The sequence below is a fragment of the Podarcis pityusensis genome (genome assembly GCF_964106645.2).
Source record: "Podarcis pityusensis genome assembly, chromosome: 6".
Taxonomy (NCBI): Eukaryota; Metazoa; Chordata; class Lepidosauria; order Squamata; family Lacertidae; genus Podarcis; species Podarcis pityusensis.
The window spans coordinates 51,191,459-51,211,212 of record NC_138030.1 but is presented as its reverse complement, the minus strand read 5'-3'; the positions used below and the strand labels follow the sequence as shown (position 1 = coordinate 51,211,212).

At 43.8% G+C, this 19,754-nt stretch overlaps 1 protein-coding gene across 11 annotated transcripts in view; it reads right to left on the bottom strand.

Annotated features, from left to right (window-relative positions):
- Positions 1–19,754, bottom strand: part of RNF220 (ring finger protein 220) — a 327,498-nt gene that overhangs the window by 92,106 nt on the left and 215,638 nt on the right. For 7 of the 11 annotated variants that reach the window (XM_081009391.1, XM_081009392.1, XM_081009388.1 and 4 more), the window contains 2 exons: positions 9,987–10,043; positions 7,172–7,217 (listed from right to left, as the gene is read on the bottom strand). In XM_081009391.1, coding sequence (XP_080865517.1) covers positions 7,172–7,217; positions 9,987–10,043 — 103 coding nt within the window. Of the gene's footprint in view, positions 1–7,171; positions 7,218–9,986; positions 10,044–17,120; positions 17,147–19,754 lie in introns of those variants that run through there. The other 4 variants (XM_081009383.1, XM_081009389.1, XM_081009390.1 and 1 more) reach the window with 2 other exon arrangements.

The window sequence follows — 19,754 nt, the reverse complement described above, 5'->3', positions numbered from 1 at the left end:
ATTGAAAGTAGAAATTAAGGTGCAGTTTGTTCAGCAGGAAAAAGTGATTAAAAACTGGGACTGGGTTGTCAAAGAAAGTTGTGGCTTCTCAATCAAGAGTATCCCTTCGCACAAGGCTAACGTATCCTTAAACAGCAGCTTTAGTCAATCCTAAACTAGTGTACTCTTTTTGTCATATATGATGGGGAAGGAATCTGCAGAAGTTTTATTCCAAAGCAGACTCACCTCATTTGATCTGGATGGATCATAACCAGGATCGGATCATGAATCCACTAGATTCTGTAGATCCCTTTAAGAGGCGCCCAATGACTACAGCACCATTTCTGTATGGTATTTTTTCCCCTTGCCCTTTAAAAAGCCCTGGGTAATGTAGCTGCTCACACTCTGGGGCAGCTAGTAGTGCATGGGGCTCCTTCCTTTTCGCCACTGTACGCTTTGAATACAATACAGCAAGTCCCCCTGAGAGCAACATAGCTTGATGCTGCACTCAGAGTGAATTGTACAGAGAGAAAAATGCCTGCCCCTATGTAAAAATGCCTGCCCCCCATACAGTTCTGTGCAGACTGAGATTGTAAGAGGAAAAATTATTATCAATGGCAATCAAAGTGAACAACTCTTTACAAAGTCAGGAAAAGTGCTATAAATTGACATTGTAAAGTGTAAGAAGCTATTTAGACATCAGGTTAAAACTTGGCTGTTTGTGTTTATGCAGGCTTTCAGACATTAATGCTGCTTTTTTTTAAATACTGTACTATTTGCCGTTTTAGGGCTCATCCACACTTCCGCTTGTCCTGTGCCTGGAAAGCACAGATCTGAACAGTTTTCTGCTTGAGCCACACTTTCTAGGCATGGGTTTGAGCAGTTTTCCCCTTGCCACAATCCTTTCCCTTCAAACACCAGTGGTGGGAGCACACTAGAGCTGAAGCAAGCAGCAATGTGCACACACAGTCCAAAGTTATTACACAGAACTCAGAGCTTATGTCTGAGTGCTCTTTTTTTGCTCCAGAGCTTTCCCTGCAAAACCCCTCTCTTTAAAGCCATTTGCTCCAATTGAGTACTAAAGATTGGTTTTCCCCAGGAGAAAGCAGCAGGACAAGAGGAAGTGGGGATGAGCCCTGAGTCTTTTGGTTTTGTGCTGTGTGGTGCTCCTACCCAGAAAAGTCAGAGTACGTAAATACTCCTGTTAACAAAGTAACCACCTCAACCAGTTAGAAAGGCAGAGAAACAGTTACGGTACCTCCAAGGTTTCTTTCTCTGCAAGCCATAAGTAATTTGTTTGACTAGATGTTCTGTAATAATTTGTTTGACAATAACACTGGATAAACTGCTATCAGGTTACTGAAACCAATAAGCCCTTATAGGATGTTGCAACTGTGATTGTGAAAATGTCACTCTCGAGCGAACGCAACCTGATTCAAAATGCTTGCTGATGGGGGTGGGGAGGCCCCTCTTGCAGGGGAGCTGGAAATGGGGAGGGAGTCAATAGATCACTAAGCCTGAATGGAAGGGGACAGCATGAGACATCCTCATTGCAAACAGGGATATCTGTAATCTCTTTCAAGAGGTTACAGCACCTCTTCAGCAAGGAAAAAGATATAGGACTGGGCCACTTTGGGAGCCACAGGTAAAAGAGGAAGGGAGAGGTGGGGTTGAGACTCTTTCAAATGAAGGAAGAGGAGGACAATGACAATGGCTGCTTACCAGTTCCCCTTCCCTTTATCTACTCTGCCACTGGTACCTGTTGTGGGAGACAAGAGAGCAAGAAAATCCCTCCTTACCTCTACTCACCCATCCCAAAAACTTGGGTAGTGTAAATGAGGTATAGGTCCACATACAGGATAGATCTTGGTGCTCTTGAATATATCTCCAAATGATTGTGAGAGTGCCTATGTGTTCATGCGCACAGGCAAGAAAAACTCATGCAGGTGTGAGTGTTTTGAAATTGTTTTATCATCTGCATGTTAGAAGGTAGATCAGAATCTACTGGTAGATAGCCAGATCACATAGCAGATCAGCAGGAGGTTCTGCCTCTCAGTTATTTAACATCAGCAATAGCAGAAACCTTAAACTGAGGTGCTAGGGTTCCAGAGTTACTGCAGAGTTCAGATATTTGTACTTGGATATGCAAGACTAAAGTGGCCAGGGTAGGTGTGGGGCAGTGGAGATAGGTAACTGGTTTCTTCCCTGGAGCCATCCTTTTGTCTCTGGTACTGGTTGCAGGAGCTCAAAGTGCTGGTAAAAAAACGAACCAGTCTCTGCAAGCCTGGCCATGCCTGGGCTAGGTGAATGACTGCTCACTCTGTGTGTATGTGTATAAGAAGTGCCCATGCATGTCAGATGCATACATGTATGTGCTTACATAAACATGTGAGTGTGCCATGCTGACCCCAGGGACATGGGTGGAAGCAAGCACAAGCCGAGGGACACCTATGATCTGGGAGCATCCCACGGCCAAGAAAACACATCAAGATTGTAACATACGCTCATTGCTGCCTCTCCTAAAACTATCCCCTCCCTGTCTCAGAGACAGGTCAGATGTCAGCACTGGGAAGCGGTGAGCCGGCAGCAGTGACACTTTGTTTCCTTTCAAGGCCACCCATTTGAGACTATTAAGTGCTGGGCTCCTGCTTTTTGATAGCCCCGAAAACACAGGCAGTTTATTTCTCTTAAACAATCAATCACAGCTGCTGTCAGCACAACAAATACCCTAACCCTGCTTTTTACATCTCGCTCTGGCCTTTCCCTTCTCTCCTGCGCAAAGTGTTTCCTGCCTGATGCGTTGGACTTTAACTCTGCCATCTAAATAGGTACTTATCACTTAACATGGAGGTGATGGCTTGACATGTTTTCTGTCTCCTGCCCTCCCCTGCATGGTGGGGAAGCAGTCAAAGTGTTGCTAATAGCTGTTATCACTTGGGAACTGTAACCCGAATGCAATGAGTGATACCAGCTTTTGCGGTGCTTTGTAATAGCACCAGTGGTCTCAGCATCTCAAGACGAGAACACCACCAGCATCTTTTATTCTCTGACACTTTCCCAATGCCCAGTAAACTCACATACTCCCACTGGCTCCTTTGTCTGTTTGTCTTCAGGAAGCCACAGCAGCACTTAAGGAGGAAAGCCAACTTCAGCTTCTGGTAATTTGAACCACTGTTTGAGTTACACCAGAGAACAGTGCACAGTTCCCTATGCCTCAATGAAAGCTGGGGAAGGCAAAGACTTGACCATGCTAGCATGTTGCCATGCAAGGAATCCCAATAACTTTGCTCCCTAGGCTTTTACACACTTATTTGCCCCAATTTTCCCAGGCACAGGTCTGCACTTTAAAGTTCTGTGCCTGGCATAGGCATAGCATGGGGGGCGTGGCCCTGGGTGCAAACGGGCACCCCCACTGCAGGCTCCTTCATTAGAGCCTGGCTCCATGTGAGAAGGAGCTGTGCCTTGGCTGCTGCGCTAGTGCCTGGCCTGATCCAGCGGCAAAGAGTAGGAGGAGAGTAGGTGGCAGCTTCCATGTCCTTCTTATCCCCTGGACACTGGAGCATGGGAGGCCGCCCTCTGTGCACCGCCCCCCTGGGGGGCACGCCCCACACACCCATCCCAGGTAGCGCTGGCTTACACTCCGCCACTGGTGCCTGTGCATTTTTGTTTGCCCCCCTCTTGCTGTTTGCTCTGTTAGAACACTAAAAAGTGCCCCCTCCCCCGGGGGAAAGACAGTGATAGAAGAGGAAGTAAGGGTAAGCCCATTGTCTACAGTCTGACTGCCAGTGGTTCATTGCCATCCCTGCCAGAGACTGAACCTGGGACATTTTACATGCAAAACATGTATTCTACTACTGACCTATGACATCCTCCTTGAATCTCAAGAAAGGTGTTTCTTGGTACTATTTTCCACTCAACTTTGGACACAGAAGTCAGAACTAAACCTCATTTCAGCCTAGAGCACACAGATCATCCGTCGCACACTCTATATGGTTATGTTTGAACTAGTTTTTAAAAACCAGCCCCAGAGAGTCTTCCACGTCTCCTGTGAGTTTTCAATATGTGGAATATATTGTGGAAATATGTGGAATATGTGAAAATCCATTTGGTTTGTTGGTTGACAGGAAGGAAGGAATCCTGTTCTTAAATCCATGTGCTTGGAAGTAATACTAATTGATTTCAATAATGCTCACTTCCAATAAAGTATACTTAGGATCACAGCCTTAGTGGATATGTTTCCAAACTTAATTACAACTACCCAATCTTTTCCCCAGTCTTTCTCCCACATGAATACCAGCCCTAAGTGCTGACATATTTCAAATATACATGGACAGTTCTCTGGTCTCTCCCTCTCCCCTACAGCCACAATGAGCAGATTTAATTATTAATCTTTTATCGTCTATCACTTTTAGAGATGAAGCCCTGAGGTATTATGTGATTTCCCCAAGGTCATCACAGAAGTACATGGCAAAGCTGTTACTAGGGATTCAGGAACACTGATGGAGGAATCTAGGTACATAGTACCTTTTCTGGCTTAAAGTACAGAGAAAATTTAGTAAAGAATCTATCCACTGTGAGATATCTGGAAACAGCTTAATCAAACTCTTCCTCCTCAGAGGATGTTAGTGGTTGGGCAGACCATCAGAAACAATAATGCAGCATCAGAATTCCCTGCCATCCCTTCCCTCTCTTCTTTTTAAACTTCAATGCACTGTTACACGCCACTCCAATCGGCTGCGCAAGATTCCCGGGGTTACAGGCATGCTTATCAAGGGTTCCTTTGGGAATGAGGTTCAACAAAGGCTGTAGTGTCTTTATGATAGATGGCTTATTTACACATATATACAACCTGGAGCTGTCAATGGTAGGGCTCACAGCAGTAGCATCCCAATAGCTGCCAGCTCATTCCATAGTAACAACATTGGTAAGCAGAGCCCCATCCTTTCCTCTGCAGCCTCTCTTGCACTGCAGGGCACAACCCAGGAAATAACACCATAGCTTATCAGCTTTCCACTTTTACTCTCCTCAGAAAGAGACCACACATTTGTATTCTCACACCTATTTCCTTTGATCCTGTGTTGTGTTAATACCTAATCCTCTGATGCTCTGAACTCTCTAATTGCTTATCCCACCGCCCATCACCTCACAAAGAAGCCTGACTGACTTCATTAACACTTGTTGCTTTGGTGAATATTACAATGTCCAACACACAACCCAGGAAGTGTGCCTAGGTTAATTAACCCTTCACATATGCTAATTCCAGGGGATTAACAGTGGCTAACCCACAATTTAAATACACACAAGTCTGGCTATTACCAGTCCTAACATACCAATTCTAATTAAATCCTAACATTTCTTAAACCCAAGCATTTAGCACCCACCAAACATTACATACTGCATCTTCAACAAATAATTTTTGTGTCTCAAAACTTGCACCCAAACATTTATTTTAGTCAACAGTTAGTGGCGGGGGTGGGGGGGATCCCATTTTGAAAATTAAAATCCAAAATGTGCAAGCCTACATAAAATGTGAAATTTAAGTAAATGTGCCTATTTACTTTGCACATTTTTTGGCATCTTGGATCGTTCCAGGGGCAATTTGCAGGTTTTTTTCAATGCCAAGATTGTTTCCAGGAACATGTGAGTGGGGCCCATTTATCTTGCCACTAAATACCTATAGAGAATCCCAGCAAACCAGGGATTGAGGAGGAAGGACTTCTGTGTCAGAGAATGGTGTTTCTAGACCACTACTCTTCATCCTTTTCAGATCCAGTACCCACTTTTAACCTAAACATATATTTAAGGACCATTTCTTTATTTTTCACCATATACTTAAATGGTGGTAGCACTGCTGTTGCAACCCACCTTAGATCAGCCCATGACTTGATAGGGAATCTTGACCAACCAGTTGAAGACTAAGGCAGACTTACACTTAGTCTAGCTATTAAGTGAGAAGCGCAGCACCTTTTGCGTCACGCAGGCCTGTTCTTCAAGCAAGTACCACTTGAGAATAACAATTCTGAGGCCAAGAGGCTGTAAGAAGAATTCAAAAGCCCCCTCTTCTTAACGTTCTTAGGTGATGGTGGGAGAGTGAAGGGAGGGGGACGCCATGTGGCGACAGCAGACAAGTGATCTTGGTTACACAGGACCCCTCAACTATCCTGCCTTAATCCCTTCACTCAAAGCAAATGGGATTCTTTGTTGCTTGAAGCTTCAAAGGCTCAATCCCTGCTGGGAGAAAAGGCCTTTTTCTTCCTTATCTGGTGACTGTCTCTAACTCTCTATATTTACTTCCAAACAACTAATCTGCCTATTGAACGCCTCCTCAGGCTTGGTGTTTGGGACAGATGAGTTATCACCATCCAGCAATGAGCACAACCAAAATGCACAGTACAAGAGCTGCTTTTCATGCTGCTCTTTCCTACTCCCTTGTGAGGCACAAAGGCGAATAAGAAGATTCTTGATTTTTAATTGATGTGTTCCCTTTTACTTGCATGCCTGCTTCTGCTGTGTATGTTTGTTTCTGAATCAGGAACGGCAGCTCATGATCTGCCAGAGTAGCACTAAGACCACACTGTATAGGGTGTGGCGCACACATTACTAGTAGCCTATGACAGCAGGTGGCACAATAACCTATGAAGTTTTTCTGCTTGGTCCTAAGGGCCACTTCCTACATTATTCGGCAATGACCCTGCATTTGCCACCACATACACATTCGTTTAGCCACAGCTAAGCACACCCCACCCCTAACACCTTACAGATGGAGGTTGGAGAAAGAGAAGATAGAATTGCTGCAGACATCCACTTCACCAAACTAGTGTCTCTGGTTCCAGAGCACCCAGTGTGAAGGTCACAAGTTACGATGATTTAATCTCCAATTGCAGGGACCCAAAGGCCAATTCTAGTAAAATTTGGAAGTATTTTAGAATGCTGAAATGGTTTTGCAATGGGTTCTAAGCACGCCCACTACGTATTGAGGCACTAATATAAAGAGGGATGCAGAAATAAAGACTTAAGTGACTGTCCTCTGCCCAGGGAACTTCAGGGTCTGTGTACAGGACAAGACAACTGTTTGATACCACATACTGTTATGAAGATTATGAAAGGAAGATCAAATTGGACCAAGAAACAGTGTTTGTAGGCACATGGAGGATATTGGAAAACAATATGTGACCAAATTAGGCTCACTTACCTTGGGAGTACCTGGAGTCATGACATCCTTCAATATAGAGTTCTTACTGTCAAGAGAGAAAAGAAGAGTATCAGTACCATACTGAAAGTGGGCAAATAAATTCTACAGGGTAAGACTTTTCAGACCTTTTTTTTGGGGGGGGGGGTTGGTGCTATGATGAGATCCAGACAACTAGGAACTCACTTTCCACACAGTAGACTATCACCACCACACTGTACCCAACTTTCTATCCCTATTATTTATATATTACATTTGAATCCTACCCTTTCTTCAGAGCAGGATTGGTGTTCTCACAAAAACCCTGTGAGGCAGATTAGACTGAGAGACAGTGACACTCAGTGCTACCCTGTCAACTTTGAAGCTGAGCAAGGATATAACTTTGACTTCCTGTATCCAAAACCATAATCTAGGTATCACAGAAGCTTTGAAGTGCACCTGCCTTTTACACCCTCATTATTCTTGTAGCATAATAAAGCTTTCCATGTCCACTAGGGAGGCAGGCCTGGCCCTATGGGAAAATACACCATTAAGTATCATAAACAGAAGTAACGAATAGTGTTGCAATTTGAAACCATGGCCATTTAACTGGACTGGCTCCAGCTTCTGGAGACTTCTTGGGCAACTTGGACAAGGACCCTTTAATAACTCTCCTTGTTCTCTTTGGCTCTCCTCATTCATTTTTGCAGAGGAGAATGAGGGACAGCAAGATCGAAGGGAGGGAGGCAACCAAACTGGAAGCAGAGCATGGAGAGAGGCAGCTGGCACACCATTAGGTTGGGGCATGGGCTGCAAAGACCTCCATGATCTGGTTCTGAGACATGATGGTCTGGAGGTTTCTCATGCCTGTGTTACAATGGCCTGCCCAAGCCACTACACATCCATTCACAACTCTTCTTACACCAAAGACTGCATTGCTCAAAGATTGGATAGACATACCTCAAGCATTCCCCCACAGCAGTGCTTTCTCTTAACTTAAATTTGTCTGATAGGAACCCAAGAGTAGATCCTGCCAATTTCCTCTCACCTAGGCAAAGCAACAATTGCCCCCAAATACCACATCTCTCAAGGCTCCTGTATATGTGGCCTGTCTCATGCTGTCCCCTCTTCCACACTGATGGAGGCCAGAAGAAAGCCCCAAAACAGGGTGTTCCAAAGCCAATTATCCTCCCCTCATGACCTGCCATTGTGAGCAGTCCAGCTGTAGTTGCAGCAGTGGCTTCACTGCTTTGCAAAACAATTGGAAGGCACTCTATGGCCTGTGACCCATGACCCAGGCTGATAGGTAACTTACTCCAAAGATTTGTGCCAACGGGGAATAAGAAGAGGTTAGGCTGGCTCTGGCATCCAGCAGCAAGTGGAGTGAGTTTGCTGGCAATTCCTCCATTCCCAAGATCAAAGGCTGCTCACCCACTAGCTTAAAGAAGACTCATAGGCAGGGTAGCAGTGGTATTACCTAGTGACTGGAGCGAAGAGTAGCACTTTACCACATTGCAGAGTGGATGCACAAAGGGAGCTCTATGGTACCCTGATTAAGCTGTTGAGGGGGTGGGGAGAACTAAAGCACAGCCCTGAAGGGCAGAAGGAAGCAAGGCATGCAAACTAGTCAGACCTAATGGCATACACACTTGGCAAATCTCAGCCAGATTCTTAAAAAAACACAAAAAACAACTTGACTTAGTTAAGGGTTTACTCTAGTGTCCCTTCCAAACCTAGTCAATCCTAGTAGCAAATGGCAGTCAAAGTGGTGGCATTCACTTTCAGTTAGTTGTCCCCTTACTGGTTCTGGGCCCTGGCAAATTCCCAACCCTGATGACTTCTTGAACTGGCCATGTTGGGTAAGACAGGATCTTGGATGAAACCACAGCCCAGTCCAGGAGAGGCAGGTAAAGGGGTGAAACTGAAACCAAAGTGTGCTGAAGAAACAGGTGATTTGGGAAACCATTAAGAGACCTACTTGCCATGCAGAAAAGTAGTTAGCTGTGCTGTGAATAACTTGTCTCACAACGCATTACCACCTGCTCCTACTGCTTATGGGACACAGAAACTGGTTGAAAACTCTACAAGCACTTGCCACCTTGTTTGACCAGAAATCCTGCTGCAAAGTTAGCGTCCTGTGGGACGCTGATGTGACAGGCACCTTCCTGGGTGCAGTCATTCATATACACTGCCTTGTTGCTCTGATTACAGTCCCTATTAGTCAGAGGATACCTGATAAGGAATTACATTTCTAAATATAAATGGTTACATTTCTCTGCAGTTCACATTTTCCCTGAGACCCTTGGTCCAGTATGGATCTCAGCCCTTGAACAAAATTAATGTACAGAGACGCTAGCAGGAATGAAGAGCATTAGGTATCACACAGGACTGGGTCACAGGAGGAGAATGTGGAGCAGAGAAAAGAGAGACAAATTACTAAAATTAGAAGGGCCTTTCTCCAGGCTGTAGGAATTCCTTCTTCCTCTCTGCTTGGTTGATTTGTTAATTTCACTCCATTTCTATTTAACGGCTGGAAGGAGGTTCACACTAGGGTGATCCTCCCCCTCCCCGCCCTCCCTGGAGCAAGATGCTTCAGATTTAATAATGCCTTTCACCCTCACTCCAGACAGGTTAAATTTGAAACAATTACATATCAAAGGCGACGGGGCGGGGAGACCCCGCACTGTAATTTTTTTGGTTATTAAAGTAATCTCTCTCATGTAAATTCTCCAGCTAACATGCCACAAACAGCATTAGGAAATAAATGATTTCCCCATGATTCGATTTACTGATACAAAGCACCTGCAACAGGCAAAAATGGGGCTCTGAAATATGTTACCCAAGCTGATGTCTTGCGCTTGCAGGGCTCCCACAGCTGGAGGTCCCTCTTCTTAGCCTTGGGGGGGTTGATGGATGGATGGGTGGATAGGTAGAGGGGAGGGTGGTGTGGGGGGGAGGATAGTGGGGAGAGAAGGAATTGTACTTAATAATAAAATTTGTATGCAAGTCGGCATCCCAAGCTAGGGATGACTGATCGGCAGCCAGAAAGTATTAAAAAGCCTTGCTAAACAGATGCTGACAATAGAACAAGACATATCAAATCAGATCTATTCTAGAAGCATTAACACACACACACATACACACACACACTTTTCTTCCCAATCACAGCAATATGGGAGACATCAATAAATTTTTATGAGACTTTTAGAAGATCAACATGCTACTGGATGTGACAAAAAAGCAATGTGGCTGTCATGTTCGCTTTGTCGGGGACACTTTAGCCCCAGATGTCGAGCTGTGGCAGCAGTGAGTAGAAATTGAATTTGGCTAGCTTTAATCTGCCTTTTGTTGGCAGATGGCTGGGTGTAGAAAAACGAAGTGGGGAGGGTATTTTGAAGGTGTTGGCTCCTGGGGACTGCAAAGCTTCCCATGCCACCACTGCTTCTTTGTCGCAATCACAGCCCCCTCAAAAATTGAAGACCAAAAGTCATCTCAACCTCAATTCTACCTCCCTTCTCAATAGCAACCAATGCGCTTTTTGGGGTCACTGACAAAAAGCTGGTCTTTTGTGCACACTTCAGGAAGGTAGGACGCCAAGTTATCCAATTCCTTACCAAAGGGAAGTCTGTTGTGTGTGTTGACATGTGTGAGATATTTACCTATTTAGAGAGCAATCCCAACCCCTAGATTCACTGGAGATGTTTTCACTGTGGGGAGCCCCCCCAAATTGGGTGTTCTGGGGCTGAGTCAGAGGCGGTCAGGGGTGTGCCAGGTTCACAGCTCTTTCATTCCCCTGGGAGGCACCAGGATTGGGTCCCTCAACTATGTCTGCTGGGAAGCCAAAGCGGAAATTAAAAAAAGTAGGAGCCACCTGAACAAAAAAAGGGAACAAACCCTGGCCAGCATAAGCCAGTGTTAGATTGCCCATTACTTAATGTCATTCCCCTCCAGTTAGTTTTGCTCTCTTTGTACTATTTTCTTTCTTTCTAATCAATCCTTACTAAATGATTGTCAAAAGTGGTTTTTAAAATTTGTCATCGTGGAGACACCATACTCTTCTCCTCAGGGCGGGGAACAATGGTGGCCCACCATTCCTCTCTATAGCCCTCAGGATTCTCCCTAGGTTATACATCCTCCTGAGACACACCCCTCACCGGCCTTGCTTTGCACCTTCCTTTAGGGCTTTTGCTTGGCTGGATGGAGGATAGAGAGAGATGTGCGAGTGTGAAGAAACTAGCCTACCATACAGAAGTTACCTTCACATTTATTGCTCTGCCCACTTTTGCCTCTGGCCCTAACCAACACTGACATGTGGCTCTCGAAGGACTGCCCAGAAGGGAATGTGGTTCCTATGATGTTGGCAGTTAAATATGCTTTATGGTATTTAACCAATTCTTCCTTTCCATGATGCAGCGAGGAAATGAATGATTCTTATTTTTATTTATTGAATTTATTAGTTGCTTCAACATGCCCAGGGCAACCCAAAGCAACTTACAAATGAATGGACAAACAAACAGACAAACTTTACACCCCACATGGATACACAAAAACCAAAAGGAAAGAGGAATACATTAAAAACATCCCACACACTTCTAAAAGACCACAGATAGTTAAAAGGCCAAAGCTTTTGCCTGGTGTCAGGTAAGTCTCCCTGTGGGGAACACAGAGAGCCACCACAAAAAAAGGCCCGTTCCTGTGTTGCCACCCTCCAGGCCTCTTGTGTAGGGGGCACACGAAGAAGGGCCTCAAGACGATGAGTACAGTTAAAGCAAGGTGACAATATTTGAGAAGTATAAGTGCTTCTGATTCTACTCTCAGTAGTAACAGCACATGCTGAAGATCATTTAACTAGCGGTAACTAGTCCAGATTAATTCATCTAGAAAATTAGAATGTGATTTTTGTGGGTCACACTTCAGTGCAATAATACAGTCTTACCAGGTCAGGCCAAGGGACCATTCCTCCTACAAGTATGGCATATCTGTAGCTTCATTATAAGAACACAAACCCCAGAACAGGCTGACACCTCCATTTCAGCCTCTTCTTCTGGGATTAAAGAACCAAGTAAGAGATCGTGTTTTTAAACACACAGGTAAGTTATGTGCATAGGTAAATGTATTGTGTAAAGCGGCAACACTCTCTCTCGTCCAGTCCTTCCAGGAGCAAATCATTAATCGCTAGCCTGATGGTTGGGAAAGTGAGAGGCCATAAGCAAAGAGAAACCTTCCTTCCCATAAACAGTGGTGGCAAATTAAAAATGGTAAAAGGGAAATCACGACCTTTAAAGTTCAAACACTTTCCAGCACCTTTTAAAGTTTTCTGCTCCAGGCCCTTGCAAAGAGCACAATCTTTGGAGACCTCAGAATTCTCTTTAATCACTAAGCAAGTCAGGAGCGGTCTGAAATGATCACACATTTACATAGTAATAACCTCAACCGACACTCCCCACATTATTTCATGGCCAGCATATTGCCACACAGTGAGCGATCCATGTGGTTTAAATTATAACCCATACATAGGAAATTACTTGCTAACTATGATCTTCACAGGTTTGTCTGACACTTCTAATTAAGATGATTTACATAGAATTATCCTTTGAAAGCAAAAAATGGTGCTTTGCTAGCTAATAAAATATAATTACTACATACCCCCCATCCTCCCACCCTTTACAAGTTACAGTTAGTTTTAATCTGTTTGGGGAATTGTTTATCCAGTTCATTATGATAGCACAACTTACTTGCCCCTTTTAGGTAGCAGCAGATCACAAAGAGGCAGGAATTAACAGATGGGGAATAGCTATCATCCCCTAATGAGGCTAAGGGGGAGTTTGTGGGTTAGATTTTCGTTCTTGGGGCTTTGCATATTTCTAAGAAAAATTATTGTTTCCATGTTGATCCATGTTGATATATGTGTTAGCATTTGGCTATGTTGCAAACACATCTGTTATGAAGCAGAAGCACATATTTACAAAGCAATCCTATTGGGAAGGGGAAGAAGAAACACCATATTCCCAGCCCTGCTGGGCTCACATCAGCAGAGGGTGGGGAAAGCTCTATAGACTCCAATGGGAGGGAAATCATTATTTCCTGTTCCAAGGGCATGCCCAGTAGGGAGCTTTAGATCCACTGAATCCAAAGCTTCCCCCAATGTGCCCAGGAAACCCACACCCTTGTTCTTTCTGTTACTGGAGTACCAACAACACAGCTCTCTGCCACCACTATAAGGAAGCATCCAGGAGTCCCTCTCTGATGGCAGACCTCCCTCTCCACCAATGGTGGAGAAGATCTTCTGTATCCTATGGCCCCCGGGATGTCATTCCAAAGCCATAGGATCACACTTTTACTGAGTTTGTAACACAACTGATCCTGAACACTCAGACTGCAAAGAGTAATTTAATATTTGGCAAAGAGCAAGTCAACTGGGAAGTTCTCCAACAGAAACCACATAGAAATGAATGGGAGTTATACAATAACTCAACAATCTATTATCCTCTTGAATATTTAATCTTGGGGCGGGGGGGAACGTTTGCAACTTCTGCTTCTATGATCACCACTTGGTCCACATAAGTCATCATCTTACTTGCTCTCTTTCATGCAATAAATATAGTTTTTAGTACTCCAATCTGGAGTGGACCTCGTTTTCTGCTGTTAAAAAAATACATTAATTTGATTGCTTTTCTACAAACTAGTTAAAAGTGTGTTCTAAATTGTCAGTGGCACAAGAGTCCCAGCTATCTAGAGATGCACGACTATGAACTCCCTTCCCAAGTCTTGCCTGACATCTGATGGCTCTACTTGTAGAGACCCCACTTGGTCTTCCTGAAGAGCAGTTGACACTACTGGGCCAAATGGACCACTAGCCTAATTCAGTATAAAACCGGGCAGTCTGAGGGTTATCCTGAGGCATCTGCTTTAAAGGGGTCATGAGCTTTCCTAGCTCCAGCTGACACCAAGTGAGTGAGTGAAACTCTTGACACCCCATTCAGCATCTTAATAGCAGTCTGCTTTATTGGTTTTAGAAGCGTTTAAAATTAAGCCTCTTGATAAGAATTCCTTTTTGGAATAACAACATTTTACCTTGGAATGCACTGCTTACACAATGACATGCAATAGCAAAAGGTGCTACAATGGAATAGGGGCAGTGAGCTGGCTTCAACCATATGAAGTGTTGTGTGTGTGTGCGGGAAGGAGGGGGAGAGGCAATAAATAGAGGCAGTGAAAAAGTAAACCGGAAATTTTAAATGTCACTTTTAATCAGTGACTGTTCCATGGGAAGGCTCAACATGAAGGAAGCAGGGATTCGTTGTGTGTGTGTGGGGGGGACCTATATCAGCTAGTAGTCACTGGGAAAATGCTCCAACATGAGAGGAAAATATTGCTTGCCAAATGGGGATAAGTACAGTGAGTCTGCACACTGCCACTTTTAGATAAAACATAAAGTGGTCTAAAAGTCTGTTTTTACTTTTCTTCAGTTCAGCCTCCCAGAAGCCCAAATAAAATCTGAGGATGACATGAGCATGAATGTAAAATTGTTAATCATCCTGGCTTATAGTTTGATAATGGATGTGCTTCAAACCTAATTGAAATGAGGGACACTAGCAGAGAACATGGAGTTTTGTTGGTTGGTTCCATTGCTTTGACACAAACTTCCATATAAAATAAGTTCATTTATAGCCTTCATGAATGCAGGCAGTATTTAAAAATCTGACAGCAATCTGTATTAAATATATATATATATAGATGCATAGAAATATGGGAAGCTATCATGCTGAGTCAAATCATTGGCCCATCTAGCTCAGTACTGATACAGACAGTACAGACTCTATTTTGACTGGCGGCAGCTTTCTAGGATTTCTGACAGGAATATTTTCTCAGTTCTTACTGGAGATACTGGGAATTGAACCTGTAACCTACTGCACACAAGGCATGTGTTCCTCTACTGAGCAATGACCCTTCTCTTTCCTGCCTGCTATCCTTCCCTGTTATATTTTCATGGTGTACAGCCATAGGTATCCAACTAACTCATTCCATCAGCACAAAGATTTCTGCTTGCACAGTGGAACTCCCCCTCTCCCAGGCCCTCCTAAATCTGTTCTGGGTTTCTGCCCAACCACCCACAGAAGATCTGAGAAGGGAACGGGGGGCACACAAAAAAGGGGCAATTCTGTTGCACAAGCAGAAATCCTTGGGCTGATGAGTTATTTGGAAACAACCCAAAGCTTTAAGTAAGAGTTGCTTGGAAAGTGATACTAAGGCAGGTGTAGCCTCTGTGCTTTGCTGTCTGAGCTAGGATTGGAGCTTTTTCTCAATAAATTCAGTTCCACCTGACCGCCACATTAGAGAGGGAGCATCTACTCATTTTGACTTAGGGCTTATCCTTACTTAACATTTGCTCCGCTCTTTCCAGGAACAGGTCCACACTTTAAAGCTCTGTGTCTGAGCACACACACACCCTTTTATTTTTTGCTCCGGAGCTTTCCCCACAAAAATCTGCTCTTTAAAACTGAATCACAGCAAACAGCTATTTGGGATTTCTGCCTAGAAAGTGTAGAATAAAGATTCCTGAGGGCTTGTTATAACAGTATGTAAATGAATGTCCCAACCACACTTCTATCCTTGCACTAATTCTACCATTCAGAGACAATAGCAGTCCACACATTGGAGCACAGGCAATTCTGTTACAGTGAAAAAGTCTATGGGGAGGGGTTATTGCTTTTGTTTGTTACTGTATAATGTTATGCATTTTTGTGCTTTTATACTGTAAACCACCCAGTGATCTTCAGATGAAGGGTAGTATAGAAATTTTGATAAAAAATAATAGTAATAGTAGAATTACTATAGTAATAGCACAGTTGTGTTGGAGAGAGCAACCACCTGACCATCAAAGAACTAAGCAGAAAACAAATCTACCCTCACAAAATGGGAGGGTAGTGCTGCAGGGAATGGGGTAGACTTTAAAAAGCTTGGCACTCAATGCTAAGCAAATGCTAGCCCCAAGAGACTCATCTTGGCACTTCCCCAAATCAGCAGCAGGGTAGAAATGGTACATCTGCTGAAGCAGCCAAACTCCAATACAAGCAATTGACTTGCCCACACTAAAATCAGGCCATAGTGATCTCTTGCCCTCTTGTTACAACCCTAACCAAGAACCTGTAAATCAGGATGACCAGTGACCATTAGCCTGCACTATATTTATCAGTGGGGGAACCCCACACAAAATAACACTTGCACAAGCTCACGATAGCCAGTAATCTCCAATTTGTACACAGCAGCTTCAGGATAAGAATCCATGAAGCAATCACTTGCACCATAAGATCAACTCAGTGATAAAGTACAGTGGTACCTCAGGTTAAGAACTTACGGTAATTTGTTCTGGAGGTCCGTTCTTAACCTGAAACTGTTCTTAACCTGAGGTACCACTTTAGCTAATGGGGCTTCCTGCTGCCGCCGCACGATTTCTGTTCTCATCCTGAGGTAAATTTCTTAAACCGAGGTACTATTTCTGGGTTAGCAGAGTCTGTAACCTGAAGCGTCTGTAACCCGAGGTACCACTGTAAAGGGAAACATGGGTGTGTGTTTTCTTTTAACCAAATGGCTATATTTTGGTTTCCGCTTTGTTTTGCCTTTTCTTATGGGTTGAAACCCAACAAATTCAGCTCCTTAACTCTTCCCAGAAAAGAAAACGACAGGAGGGGGAAAACATAAAGCCAGTCTGACAAATAAAGACAAGATACAAGCCGGGGGGAAGGGAATGTGGAGACTGATCTTTGTTACTGTAGCTGTAATGGGGGAATAATTATCCTCCAGCTGGTAGCTTTAATCCACCAAAAGGATTGGCCTACAGTTGAATTTTGCTTGCAGGGGAAAAAACTTATAGACATTTTCCATGAGCTTAGTTGCCCAATCTATTCTGCTGCCCATGTTTCTCCCTACTCTGCCCTTCACCAGGGCACCTGGGTTCGCTTTGTTAGCTTACCTGCTCATCATATGGTGCACCCTTCAACAACTAAATGTCCAAGTGGCCTCACAATCACTGACAAATTTAAAATTACAACCTCTATTAACCTTTCTATACACATGGGGAACAGAGGCCCAGATGAGTTGCCAGATTCACTTAATGTCATACAGGGAGAATGTGGTGGAGCTTGAACTTTTGTGTTCTGAGGCCTAGTTCAAGATCAGTCACATTCAGAATCTCAGCCACAAAGTTAGGCCAAGCTTCAATGTCCCAGTACTGAAGAGGTGCAACAACAGAGGACATGGGTAGTATTCAACTCAATTTTATTCAGAGTAGACACACTGAAATTAATGGACCAAACTTAATCATGTTCATTAATTTAAATGGGTCTTCTGTGAATAAAACTTAGTTGAATACCACACCATGTCTCCATTTTCACTAATGTCACAATCAGGTCTCTGACCCATCTCAATAGCAAATATGGCAGGACACGAATTCAGTTTGCCAAGGTAAAGGTACAGGTAAAGGACCTCTGGATGGTTAAGTCCAGTCAAACTTGACTAATAGGTGCAGCGCTCATCTCGCTTCAGGCCAAGGGAGCCGGAGTTTGTCCGCAGACAGCTTTCTGGGTCATGTGGCCAGCATGGTGCAACAGGACACTGTGACAAGTGCCAGAGTGCACAGAAACGCCATTTACCTTCTCGTCTATTTACGTATTCACACTGGTATGCTTTTGAAACAGCTAGGTTGGCAGGAGCTGCAACAGAGCATCAGGAGCTCACCCTGTCACGCTGACCTGAATTGCCGACCTTCTGATCAGCAAGCCCAAGAGGTTTAGACCACAGCATCACCTTGCTCCCTTGTCAAGAACAGAAGTTTGAAATCACAACACAAAACAACTTGCCACCCTTAAAAAACAAACTCCTCTCGCTCCTATGCTTATAACAGAAGCCTGTGACACGGCAATTAAGGAGGTGAAGCTCCTCCAACAACTTATATCTATGCCAGAAAAAGCTTTTCCTCTGCAAATTTTGTGTATCAGGATCCTGTCAAAACCACAGGATGTTGACAGAGGCATAGCTGAAGAGTTTGTAGAAAAAATGGCCACACTCAACACGAAGTAAAAATTACTTGGCCTTTTCTTTTGAAAAAGAAACATTCACTTACACTCTTTTGGGCATACACCACTCTAAAGGTAGCATACCTGTACCCAAGAAAATGGAGAAGCATGAAAGTTGATGATATGAACATAAGTCTGGAGAGAGGCTGACATATTCATGAATAAAGGCACAGTAGCTAACTACAGCATAACTGTCAATTTCCCCACTGAAAGTAGGATGCCTTCAAAGGCTGAAGCAATCAATGTAAAACCTATTGACTGCATGCACACCTGTATGTACATTGGCTGCCAATTAGCTGCTGAGATAGGTTCAAGGTGCTGGTAAAAAGGTAAAGGGACCCCTGACCATTAGGTCCAGTCGTGACCGACTCTGGGGTTGCGGCGCTCATCTCGCTTTATTGGCCAAAGGAGCCGGTGTACAGCTTCCGAGTCATGTGGACAGCATGACTAAGCCGCTTCTGGCAAACCAGAGCAGCGCACAGAAACGCCATTTACCTTCCCGCCGGAGCGGTACCTATTTATCTATTTGCACTTTGACATGCTTTCGAATTGCTAGGTTGGCAGAGGCAGGGACTGAGCAACGGGAGCTCACCCTTTCACGGGGATTCGAACTGCTGACCTTCTGATTGACAAGTCCTAGGCTCTGTGGTTTAACCCATAGCGGCACCCGCATCCCTCAAGATGCTGGTATTGGTGTACAAATACGAAGATGCCTAAAATATTGTCTCACTCCTTACATACCCAATTACTGTTTTCTGAAGAAGAGGGAATCCTATCAGGAGGTCTGTTCTGTACAATGCCAGAATCAAGCCTTTAGTGTAGTGACACCTGTCCTTTGGAACTCCCTCCCACTGCATACCAGACAAGTAATAATAATTTTTAATAATATTTTTATTATTTGTACTCCACCCATTTGACGGGGTTGCCCAGCCTTCTCTTTGCCTTTTCAATGCCTGATAAAGATGCTCCTCTTTGAACAAACCTTCCAAAATCTTTATCCAGGTTGCGATCTGAATTGATCTTATGTATGTGAACACAGTTGTTTTAATCCCCTTTTTATATTTATTATTGTTTTGTATAAAATTGTTTTTATGTGTGCAATTGTGTCAACAATTTTGATGTATATAACTGTTTTATATATGGGAATGATTAATAAATTAAATGATTCCTAAACAAAATTAATAATAATAATTAATCATCTTCATCTTCATCTGCACTGAACATAAACTAGGGATGAGGCAAAGACTAAAACACATTAGGTTTAGTGATAGCATTGGTCTATGCACAGTTTGTGGACTCTGCTGGACTCTAATGATGTTGTGCCACACACAGGTTTGTGGTGCCGTATCTCCTCGCTAGTGGCATTCTGGTAACCTTTACCTTTCAGCTAACAGCACTGGACTATGCAGAAGCTGATGAGTCTTCTATTGGTTGAAAATTGTAAAGGGCTGACTCTCCATTCCTCTTTATGTATACCCTCTTCACCTCTTCTTTCTGTTCTGCCTACAGGGTCTTTGAGTAATGGGTAATGA